The sequence below is a fragment of the Cheilinus undulatus genome, linkage group 15, assembly GCF_018320785.1.
Source record: "Cheilinus undulatus linkage group 15, ASM1832078v1, whole genome shotgun sequence".
Lineage (NCBI taxonomy): Eukaryota > Metazoa > Chordata > Actinopteri > Labriformes > Labridae > Cheilinus > Cheilinus undulatus.
The window spans coordinates 46627560-46639614 of NC_054879.1; the positions used below are offsets into that span (position 1 = coordinate 46627560).

The window sequence follows — 12055 nt, forward strand, 5'->3', positions numbered from 1 at the left end:
ATTCAACAGCCATCCAAATATTGCAGCTCAGCTTAGGAAGGATTATGGAAAGTTGGATGTCTGCAGAACCACAGCAGTGTTTTTTGTCCTGTCTTGTTTGGAGTAAAACACGAAGCATTGCATGAGACTGTTGTAGGCGATCCGGTGTGTACTACACTTCATATAGCACTAGCCTTTCAGTAGTGGTTTACATGGATCTGTTTCTGTGAACACAATTTGGGAGATTATTTTTTGTTTCCTCAGAAGGTCACAACAACCCTCAAGTCCTACATTTCTCACGGGGCCAAAAAGGTCCCTACACCTCAAGGTAATCAGTGACTGTGCGCTGGATAGACATTTGATCCATCTTTATCACATCGAGTGGATCCATGCCTTTCTGGTTACAGCCATGCTGTTGTTTTGAGTTGTGAGTGAACTGTATTGCTGAGCAACCTGGATCTGAGCAATAAAGAACATTTGAAAACACGTCTTTGCTCTTGTTTCATTATTTCAGCATTTTTCCATCTCTTAAATACGACGGAGTATTAGGGCCACATGAAGAAAAAAAAAAAGAATAAAAATATATATTTTTTGATATTGCGAGGATAAAGTCATAATATTATGAGAAAAAACTCAATAGTACGAGAAAAAAACTTGTAATATTACATGAATAAAGTCAAGAATAAAATATTACAAGAAAGACAGTCTGCCACTGTATGACGGTGTATAAGGGCCACATGAAGAGAAAAAAATTAAAGTAAAAAAATTTATTTTTAGATATAACGAGAATTAAGTCGTAATATTACAAGAAAAACATTCGTAATATGAGAATAAAGTCATAATATTATGACAATAAAGTCGTAATATTACGAGAAAAAAAGTCAGAACATTACGTGAAAAAAGTTGTAATAATACGAGAATAAAATATTACAAGAAAGTAAGTCTGCCGGGGCACCGCCTCCATTAAAATGAGCAATGTTGAACATGTTGTGAAGCTGTACTTTAGTATCGGTTTCACAAATAAGTAAATACTTCATCTTTTGGCACATCAGCATCAAATTATTATCAGAATCAGGACAATACTCTGTCGTAGATCCATGGCGCCGCGGCAGACTGTCTTTCTTGCAGTATTTTATTCTCGTAATATTATGACTTTTTTCTTGTAATATTACAACTTTATTTCCGTAATATTATGACTTTATTCTAGTAACATAAAAAAAACAAAAAATTCTCTTCGTGTGGCCCTAATACTCCATCGTACTTAAAGACCCTGTAAAGTGAAAATAAATCTGTATTTAGGTTTGTTGTATGACAGGTTACTGTGTTATGAACCCCGCTGTCAAATTTCAGTCAGATAAAACATCTCTAAGATTATAAAATTAAGCTTCAAAATCATGAAAATGAGGCAGTAAAAGCTGCTCCAGGATGTGGGTGTGTCTGTTGAATGAGCTGAAGCCATGCCCACTCAGGAGAAAAGTTCCTCTCCAATAGAGTGGTGCAGGAATGAGTCCTAAAACGTGGAAGTGAGTTAGCATTTTAGCACTTCCAGCCTTCGTCTGAAAATCTGGGATTTTTGAATGAGTTTTTGGTTGAATGCCTGAAATAAGGTCTGTGCTGAACACAAGCTCAAGAGAGTTTAACGTTTTATCCTACAACATAAAATACATCTGAAACGTGCCCCACCTTTGAATTGTGTATCTTTTCATGTCGTAATAAAAGCGGTTGCTAAAGGACATCTACCTATGACAACAGAGTTTGTCAGGAGTTTATACGTCATCATCCGAAGCTTGGCAACTGAGCCTGGCACTAACTTGTATCTGCGGATGATGACGTAAAATTCAGTTGACTGTGTTTTAGTTCAATATAGCATGATGTTACCTTTTTACTTTCGTCAGTTAGATTAACGAACCAGATATGATGCTGATATTATCAATTTATGAAGATTATATTTATGAACAAAACATGTAAGTTTCAAAAACTCTTACTGGACACAGAGCTTATTTTCAGCAATGATCCAGAAACCCACTGAAAAATCCCATAGGCTCGACACCGAGGGAACCCATGCTACGCTACCTTCCGGGTTTGCCTACTAAATTACGTCACGACTGCACCACTGTATTTAAAAAAAAAAAAAAGCTACAGTCTGATTGGAGGAAAGCACTCATGGTATTAGCCCCACCCCTTGACCTTACGTTGAGCTTATAATCAGACCACAGCTGCCTGGCTCTGTGCCAGAGAAGAGACAAAGTCAGTTTTCTTTCTCAAATCTCTGTTCTGATGCTTTAAATCAGTGATACTAAACATGGGACTTTTCTATGTCTCTTGCTGCTTTTTGCCCATTTTTTGTCACTTTTTAGTAATTTTTTTGCTGCATTTGTGCTGCTTTTTGACATTTTTTGCCATTCTAAACCTATTTTGCCCCTTTTTGACCATGTTTGCCACTTTTAACTTATTTGTACTGCCACTTTAACCCCTTTAGCCACTTTCAATCAATTTTTTGCTGCTTTTAGCACATTTTTGCCACTTTTCACCCATTTTTGTCACTTTAATCCTGCTTTTTGCCATTTTCTGTACCTCTTTTGCTATTTTTTTGTCCATTTAAGCTGTCTTTTGCCATTTAATGTCAGGTTGTCCCATTTTTGCTGCTCTTTGCTGCTTTTTTATCCAAATCTCCCCGTCTTTTTACTGCTTTTTGCCCATTTTAGTCACTTTTCACTCATTTTTTGACCAGTTTTGCCTGTACAAGCCATTTTGCCCCTTTTCACCACTTTTTGACCATTTTTGGCCACCTTTAACTTATTTTTGTGGCTGCTTTGACCCTTTTTTTGCCACTTTTCACTTCTTAGATGGTGGCTCTTGCAAATTTATTTTTCAACAATATGGCTCTTTTTTACCTCACAATGAAAAAAAAAAACAGCATTTAACTGACTGTTAACTTTCAATAAAGGCAACCTTATTCCAACATATCTAGAGTGTTAGGACACAAATGTTGGATTTGTCTTACAGGGCCCTAAAGTAAAAGCAATCAGACATGATGTACAAGAAAATAAAGAATACATTTAAAAGAGTTCACAGAGATCTGACAGAACAAGTTTTACCCCACAGAAAGGAAGAGTTTGAAAAAAAAAACACTTCACATGATGAAGATGCTGGTGGACAATCAGAACTAAAGATGTTTGGAGAATGGAAAAAGGCAGCAAAGAGAAGGATTCACAGCAAGAATTCAGCTTCAGACTGTCTGAAATAACTTCACATTCACTTTCAGACTAGAATCCTGATGATTAGAAACCACGACACAGCAAAACAGAGTTTTATATTTAGCCACCAATGGTTTAACAGTTTAAAAACTCTAATATGCCCCCTGATGGTTAACCACTAGGTCATCTTCTGTTCTCTAAATCACAATATTTAAAAAACTTTGAGTTCAAATTGGAAAAACAGTAGAAAATTGTTCTAATGCACTCTTAGAATTTTAACTTCATATAATGCAACTGTCAAGCAAATTAACTGTGCTGCATTAAATATGTTGCTATACTCTTCATTGGTTCAGATGTAAATATTTCCATCAAACACCCCCTTTAAGCTGGGGACTCACTACACAGATTTCAGTCTCCATAGACAGACGAGGAGGACACACTAACAGATGAGTTTCAGCAGATTTCTGTATGACGACTGAAAGAACGGGGATCACAGGCTACAGCAGGGGTGTCCAAACTATGGCCCAATGTGGCCCATGGCCCATTTTTGTTCGGCCCCAGAAAAATTCTTTAAACCAAATGAAATATGGCCCTCAACACAGCATGAATTTTGTTGTTGTTGTTATTCAAAGCACGTTGTCAGGAGTACCTCAGGGAGCCATCCTGCAAACTGGCTGAGAAATAAGGAGAATCAACTTAAATTTATAAGCTATTTCTGTTTTGCACTGTGAAGCTCAGTGTCAGCAGGTTATTTTGCTGCTGTTTATTGCCCTCAAAGATGCAGATGACTTTGGCTGTACTGTTAAAAATACATGTAGCATGTAATGCACCTGTAACCCAAAGACATTACTGTAAATTTTTCATCAGTGTACGGCTGTATATTGGGAAAAAAAGAAGATATATCCTTCATTTCTGATAAAAATCAAATGTTTTGTCAGTTTCTAAAAAAAACCAGACTACCAATATTTAAAAAAAAATATCTGTAGTACAGGATGGAATTGGTGTTTTTTTACAGTGGAAAAAATGTAATTAAATATCGTATCGGCCAAAATGAGTTTTAAAATATCAGCATATTGAATATTGGCAATATCGTGCATCCCTATTGGCAACCACAAAAACAAAGATATCTTGATTTAGAATGCCTTAATGGATTACAGCAGGTAATAGCCAGAGCTGACCAGGGCCCCCTGAAATCTGATTGGCCTCCCCAGAACCCTTAAAATGACTGGCCATTTGCCTTGTTAGCCATTAACTAGCCGTTTATCCACACCCAATCACTAAGCATATCTTAACCACATTAGACTGGTTTTACTAACTTTAATATCAAAGTGAGATCTATAAAAGTGGCCCCACCATCCTTATATATTTCTGTATCTGGCCCCCAATGGAAAAGTATGGACACCCCTGGACTACAGGGTTCATCAAACCAACTGACCAACGCTACTTCCTGTGTCCAACCCTCCGGCTGTTGGCCGTTTGCAGGTGGGTCCATAATCAGTTCACGCTACCGACTGTGTCCAGATTCACACGTTTGAATGACTGCGGCTGAGGTCTTTGGGTGTGTTCCTGTCACGCACTAACAGATTTTTGTGCCAACTAGCCATGCTGACGTCCCCGACTAGTGCAGACTGGTGTAGACTTTGCCCAAGTGGGAATCATGGGTAAAATCTTGCAAAAAAAAATATCCTGTAGTGTGACCACAGCTTTAGCATGTTCACATTAACATCAGCAAATCCATCACAGAGGTAGAATTTAGAAACAGAATCTGTCACTGCACAACAGGCACTTAAACCAAGAGCTTTAACACTGAAAAAGTACCACTACCTTTAAATCCTCCCTTTGTCCCCATGATGCTCTACATTCAGACACCTTTAAACAATCACTGTGCAGGCTGAGCCCACAGGAGCAGCAGCATACTAACACCGATGTTTGGTAACACACAATACTTGGCTTCAAATCTCTCTGCAATCCCTCTTTACCTCACAAAAGTGAAGCACTCACATAAAAGAAGAGTGCACCAAGTCTTCTCTTTAAATACATTCAGTCCAGTCAGAATCAAATGGAACAGATTAACTCCAAAGATTTGATCACTTGACTTTCTTGTCCTCGATGAGCCCGTTCTGCATCTGGACGTCCAGTTTGAGCCTCTTTTGACTGAAGCGTCGGATGAGGGCCCCGGGCAGCAGAGCCATGCAGGCGATGGCCAGCAGCTGCAGGAGCCGCTCCCAGGAGAACAAGTCATCCAGGGAGGACACCTCAGATAGCATGACGCCGGTCTGCACGCAGATGAAGTTGTACGGCAGGAGGCCTTAAAAACAGAGAGAAGCATTAGTCAGTGTAGAGAGGAATATACGTGAAAATGGACAGGAAACAACAGAGTTTAAATGTTCCTTCTTGTTTTAATACAGAGTTCCTGTACAGGTCACAGCGAGTGTGTCGCTCATCATCATCTGACAGTTCTGACATGCCGTCAGTCACGGCGGTGTTTGTTTGCTTACCGATGAAGACTGAGCAGAAGAAGAAGGTGATGGGGATGTCGATGATCGGGGCAGACATGTTCAGAAACCAGTTGGGAGACATGGGGAAGAATCTCAGGAAGAGCAGAAAGAAGAACAAACAGTCCTTGTTGTCCTTCACCTGCAGAGACAGAGAGCTGGTAGAAAATGCTCTGCAATGTTCCAGCAAACAACAGAGGCCCCTACTTAAACATGCAAAAAAGCCTTTCAACAGGAAGATGACAGAAGTCTTCTATATACAGCAGATCCATTTAGATCTTAAATGCTATTTTAAATGTGGTTCTCTGCATTTCAACTGTATTTACACAAAGCAATGGCATGTGTTATTAAAGCTCTGGGTTTTGAAATATAACAACCCAGTGAGTGGAAAATTTGTCTAAGCTAGCAAAAGGTTAGGGTGCAGTTCCTTACAGGGCTGAATGATTTTGGAAAGTAATCTAATTGCAATATTTCAACTGCAATTTGATACATGACTATTCCTTAACTTTCTTTATTCCTAAACAAGGGCTGAACAATTCTTTAAAAATATCGCATTCTGATTATTTTGACTCATTTTGCCAACTGGATATGAATTGCTGCATTGAAGGTTTTTGTCATTCTCATATTTAATAAGAAAAAAGCAGAAAAATTAAGAAGGTACGATTTTTTGACTATTCAAAAAAAAAATGGCACTTGAATGATTGCAAGACATGTCATGCATAACATCGCTGCTGCAAAAAATAAGTTTAAAACTGGTAATTTAACACAAATTTCAGGTCAAAGAAATATTGCACCTTTTGCGATTTTAAAAATTGCAGCACGCCATATTGAGATTTAATCTAATTTTCGATTAATTGCCCAGTCCTAGTTTCTTCTGACTAGTTAAGATTCTGGCTAAACTAGACCAACCTTCTAGTCTACAAAAAGGTGCATGCTATGAAATCAGAATGCACTGCAACTACATTTCTGTCACACTAAACCACGGGTGTCAAACTCAAGGCCCGGGGGCCAAATGTGGCCTGCGGTGCAGTTTTACCAGGCCCACCAGATCATATCTTTATTAGAATTGGTCTGCTGCTACAACCTATCACCAAAACAGCCTCCTACCATTTAAAAAACATTTCCAAACTTTGGTCATTCATGTCTCAGTCTGATTCAGAAAAACTGGTCCATGCATTCATATCCAACAGATTAGATTACTGTAACACTCTCTATGCTGGACTTCCAAAAAAGACAATAAATCAACTCCAACTCATCCAAAACACTGCAGCCTGCATTCTAACAGGAGCAAAGAAAATAGAACACATCACACCCATTCTGAAAAATCTTCACTGGCTTCCCGTCCTATATAGAATTGATTTTAAAGTGCTTCTTCTTGTTTATAAATCACTGAATGGTATGGCACCCCAGTACATATCTGACATGCTCACTCACTATCACCCAACCAGGTCGCTCAGATCTTCAGGTATGTTCCTTCTAAATGTGCCTAAAGTTAAATGTAAATCAGGTGAAGGTGCATTTAGCCACTATGGTGCTGTTCTGTGGAAAAAGCTGCCAGTTGACCTGAGGTTGGTAGACTCTTTAAGTTCTTTTAAGAGTGGTTTGAAAACACTGCTTTTCTCTTATGCCTTTGACTGTTAGATAAAGTACAATATATTAGCATTTAGCCTGTGTACTCTAAGGAGTACACAACTTGCACTGTACATATATGTGTGTGTAGGTGTGTGTGTGTGTATGTGTGTGTGTGGTAGGTGGGTGGGGGTGGGGGGTTTGACTGCTTTTCTGTTTTTTTTTAATCTTCCGTAAAGCACATTGAGTTTACACCTGTATGAAATGTGCTATAAAAATAAAGTTGAATTTGAATTTTGCTGCTGAGGTCTGCAGATTTTCTCCAGCATAAAAATGTAAATTTAACCTTGAAGATTAAAAAAAACAAACAAACAAACAAAAAAAAACTTGTTAAGTTATAAAAATCTGAAAAAGTAGAGAGTAGAAATAGTCAGGAATGAGGGAAAGAAATTAATTTGTGTTTTCATTTCATATTTTCCTTTCTGCATCCCAAGATTCTAACTGAAACTTAGGATTTTGACTTTTTATTTCATATTTTGACCTTTTAAATTCATAATTTTCACTTTTTCTCTCATACTGTGACCTTTTAGATTCACAAGTTTTCATTTTAAATCATATTTTGACCTTTTAAACTCCTAACTTTGACTTTTAATCCCATATTTTCAATTTTTAAACTTCTGATCGAGAATTTTATCTTAGATTTTAAGCTTTTAGAGTCACAATTTTGAATTTTATCTTCTATTTGGACTTTTGAAACTCTTGATTTTGTATTTTATCTCATATCTTGACCTTTAAACTCATGATTTTAACTCTCTATTTTGTATATTTGCCTTTTAAAAAAATTATTTTGACTTTTAACTTTGTATTTGACCTTTAGGACTTATAAAGTTGACTTTTTATCTCAGATTTATTGACGCTGTGATATTTAATCATTTTGACTTTTTTTTTTTTTAGATATCTTAAAATCCTTTATAATCACCGTTTAATTTCCCCCAAAATTCATTACCTGTGAAAACATGGTTGACAGTTTTCAGTTAAATCTTGACCCTTAGGCCCCCAGGTTGGACCTAAATTCAGATTTGGTCCCCTGCTGTGATTGAGTTTGACACCCCTGGTTTAAAGTCTCATCATTTGTTATTTAGTAGTTGTGACTACGGTGTCAGGTCAGGGTCATATGTACCTTCTTCTGCAGCATGGACACTTTATCAGGGAAGAGGTTCATGATGTATTGTTTTCCAAAAGCCTGGGACAGGAGGTAGCACATGGTGGAGCCCACAGTGGTGAGCAAACAGGCAAGCAGCAGTCCTTGATATGGTCCAAATATAGCTCCTGCCAGAATATTCTGCACACAAAACACAAATTGGACAAGGCTTGTGTTAGCAGACATCATCACTGTACAGTATGTGTCCAAGCACTGACACAGATCTACTCTATCTCTTATGATCTGAGAGAAGCGCTAAGTGTACGACACTTGGTGTGTTAGTCACTTTAACCAGCATGTGGCGTGTGGCGTCTTCTCAGTGCTGCACGCTCACTCCTTCAGACTGAGCTCTCATGTTAGGAAAGAAAAGCTGTCACAGAAGTCCAGCACAGCTGACACACGAAGGTAAGTCTGACATTCCTTTGTTGCTTGAGCTGGCTGTGTATTTTTATCCTCTGCAGTGTGGCTTTGGAAGAAGAGACTCAACACATCAAGGTCCAGTTCCAAGTCATGTTCCCCTTATAGCAGATTTAGCTGTCAGATAAACCAATCAGACGTTCCAGGAAAGTCTAAACCTACATGCCCCATTGTCAGCCTGTTTCAACCCAGAACACGAAGTGATACCTGGTTTAACATCAGAGGTATTACAAATGCACGAGGGGTACCTCAAGGTACATTCTTGGGACCACACTTATTTATTATTTATATCTATTTCAGTGGACTGAATATTTCAAATGCTTCTTTTCAATTCTATGCCGATGATACCGTTATCTTTTGCTGTGCACCTGGGCTTGCAAAAGCTTTTACAAATCTTCTTCTTGCTTTTGATTTAGTCCAGCTTTGTCAGCTGCAACTTGTTCTAAATGCACATAAACCCAAACTCGTGTTCTTTACATCTTCAAGATCAGCAAAGTGAACATTGTCTCAGAAAACTGTTGCTAAACAAACACTGACCATTAAAGTTAAATAAACAATTTCAAAGATCTGCATCTTCTTAATGAAAATTTGACGTTTTTCTTATCTTCGAGAGCAGTGATACTCAACGCGTGGCTCTAAAGCCACATGTGGCTCTTTTATGTCTTAAATTGAAATATTATTCCCCCAGAAAACCTTCATAGAAGGAAACTATCACCTCAGAAATTATCCATTGCAAGTCACATCGTTGACAGTTTGAATCCCCATATTAATACAGTTGGCTTTAATTTTCAACCTTTATTTTTTATGTCTGTACATTTCCATTGCCTTATTTGCAATTTTTTGCTGTTTTTTCAATCTTTTGCTTCTTTTAATCCATTTTTACTACTTTAAGCACACTTTTGCTATCTCTTTTTACTCATTTTTACTACCTCTATCATATTTGGCCACCAGTTTTTTGCCTCTTTTATCCTTTTTGCTATTTGAAATTTTTTGCCACTTTTTACCCATTAAAGTTTTGCCATTTAAAGCCACTGTTTAAAGCATTCTTGCCATGATTTGCTGCTTTTTGACCATTTTTCCCACATTTTTACCCATTTCAGTCACTTTTACACTCATTTGTTGCCACATTTTGCCATTTAAAGCCGCTGTTTTAAGCATTCTTGCCATGATTTGCTGCTTTATGACCATTTTCCCCACATTTTTAACCATTTTAGTCACTTTTACACTCATTTTTTGCCACGTTTTTGGCCAATTTTGTCACCTGTAACTCATTTTTTTGATAACTTCTCACCCATTTTTGCCACTTACTGCCCTATTCTGCCACTTTTTCTCCGTGTTTTTACACTTTTCACCCCTTGTTGCCATTTTTTTGCCGCTGTTTGACCATAATTTCCCAGCTTGTACTTATTTTTATTGCCACTTTAATCAGTTTTTGCCACTTTTCACCTCTTACACTGTGGCTCTTGCATAGGTATTTTTGGACAATTTGGCTCTTTGGAGGAGCAGGGTTGAGTAACACTGTTCTAGAGCACTCTGACACAACTTCACCAACCGCCAAGGTGCACGGAGGATGAATAAAGGCAACAGAAAGCTCCAGCAACACTCGTGGTTCAGAGAACATCTTTATTAGACCGACACGTTTCAGCTCATAGCCTTCATCTGGGATGATCCTGATAAAGGTGTTCTCTGAACTACCAGTGTTGCTGGAGCTTTCTGTTGCCTTTGAGTCATCCTTATCTTACCAGGAATGAGGATCCAGGGATGGCGAAGGACTGCTTGTAGAGATATGCACTACAGAAGAGCAGTAGGACATAACCAGTGTGCTCAGTCTTGTAAAACTGCAGCAACTCAGCCAGAGATCTCAGATCCTCCAAGTCTGAAGGAAACTTCAACCTAGGAGAGCAATAGGGATATCAGGACATAGTCACAGATGCACAGGGTTGGTATTACTGTAGTGAAGTTTACAATGACTGCTAAATGCTACAAGCTCATTAACCAAATTACAGCTAGCATGCTGAATCAATGAAGGAGATTAGCAGTACCTAATCATTCTGAAACTAGTTTGATACAAGGAAAATAATCTACCAACTCTGATGCAAACGTAACGCTGTGACGCTCTGTACAGTTAGCTTATCACGTTACCACGTCAGAAAACTCCTTATCATCCTGGTTATCTGTTTTTATCTGCAGGGGATGGAGGATGCTAGCATTAGCCTACATTCCTGACACGGATATTACAGTAGCACCCATTTTAAAACCTTTAAAATGCCGTTTAGAGATGTATCCCTGTTAAAAACGAGTCTTGTGTTATTGTGCGGTGACCTGCTGAGCTCCTCGGAGCTGTCAGCGGGCTGCTCGGACTCCTCCAGGTCCACATGTTGGGTCTCAGCAGCTGGATCAGGACGTCGTCGTGGTCCCGCGGGAAGGTACAAGGACAGCGAATACAGGTAGAAGGTGGCCGCAACAACGACAGCGATAAGTCCGATAAGTGAGCGCATGTTCCTCACTTTAATAGCCTGTTCAAGGATTTACCTCCTTGTTGTCAGGGAGAGAAACAATGGCCAACCGCTGCTTCCGTCTCTTCTTCTCCTCTGAGAGTCAAAGCAGCTGGCAGAGTCAGTGCTACTCTGCTGCCCTCTAGTGGTGGCGCTTATTTCCCCCTACTGTAATCATTGATGAACATAACTCTTACAAAAGATGATATCTGCACTATCCTCATCCCGTAGAGCAGTGTTACTCAACCCTGCTCAACCAAAGAGCCAAACTGTTGAAAAATACCTTCGCAAGAGTCACAGACTTTTGGGGGGGGGGTCCAAAAGTGGCAAAAAAATTAGATAAAAGAGACTAAAATGGGCAAAAAGCAGTCAAGAGTGGCAAAATAGGGCAACAAAATAGGAAGCAAGTGGTATTTAATGGCAAAAGGTAGCCTAAATGAGCTAAAAACGGTGAAAAGAGGTCAAGAAGGGATAAACGTGGCTACAAGAAATTGCAAAAATGGGCAAAAAAGAGGAAACAAGTGGTATTAAATGGCAAAAGGTAGCTTATATGAGCAAAAATTGTGAAAAAATGGTGAAAAGGGGCAAAAATGGGACAAAAGTGGCAACAAGTGTCAAAAAGAAGTGTCAAAAATGGGGAAAATGGACAAAAGAGAACTTAATGGCCAAGGTAGCTTAAATGGGCAAAACGTGGCAAAAAAT

At 38.7% G+C, this 12055-nt stretch overlaps 1 protein-coding gene across 1 annotated transcript; it reads right to left on the minus strand.

The window, feature by feature from the left end:
- Positions 1-4184: 4184 nt before the first annotated feature.
- tmem41aa (transmembrane protein 41aa) lies at positions 4185-11431 on the minus strand. Its single transcript, XM_041806320.1, has 5 exons — positions 11181-11431; positions 10601-10751; positions 8421-8582; positions 5675-5813; positions 4185-5484 (listed from the first exon to the last, which is right to left on the minus strand). Exons 1-5 carry the CDS (start codon positions 11354-11356, stop codon positions 5264-5266), a joined length of 849 nt encoding a protein of 282 aa, XP_041662254.1. The 5' UTR covers positions 11357-11431; the 3' UTR covers positions 4185-5263.
- Between the last annotated feature and the right edge of the window lie 624 nt (positions 11432-12055).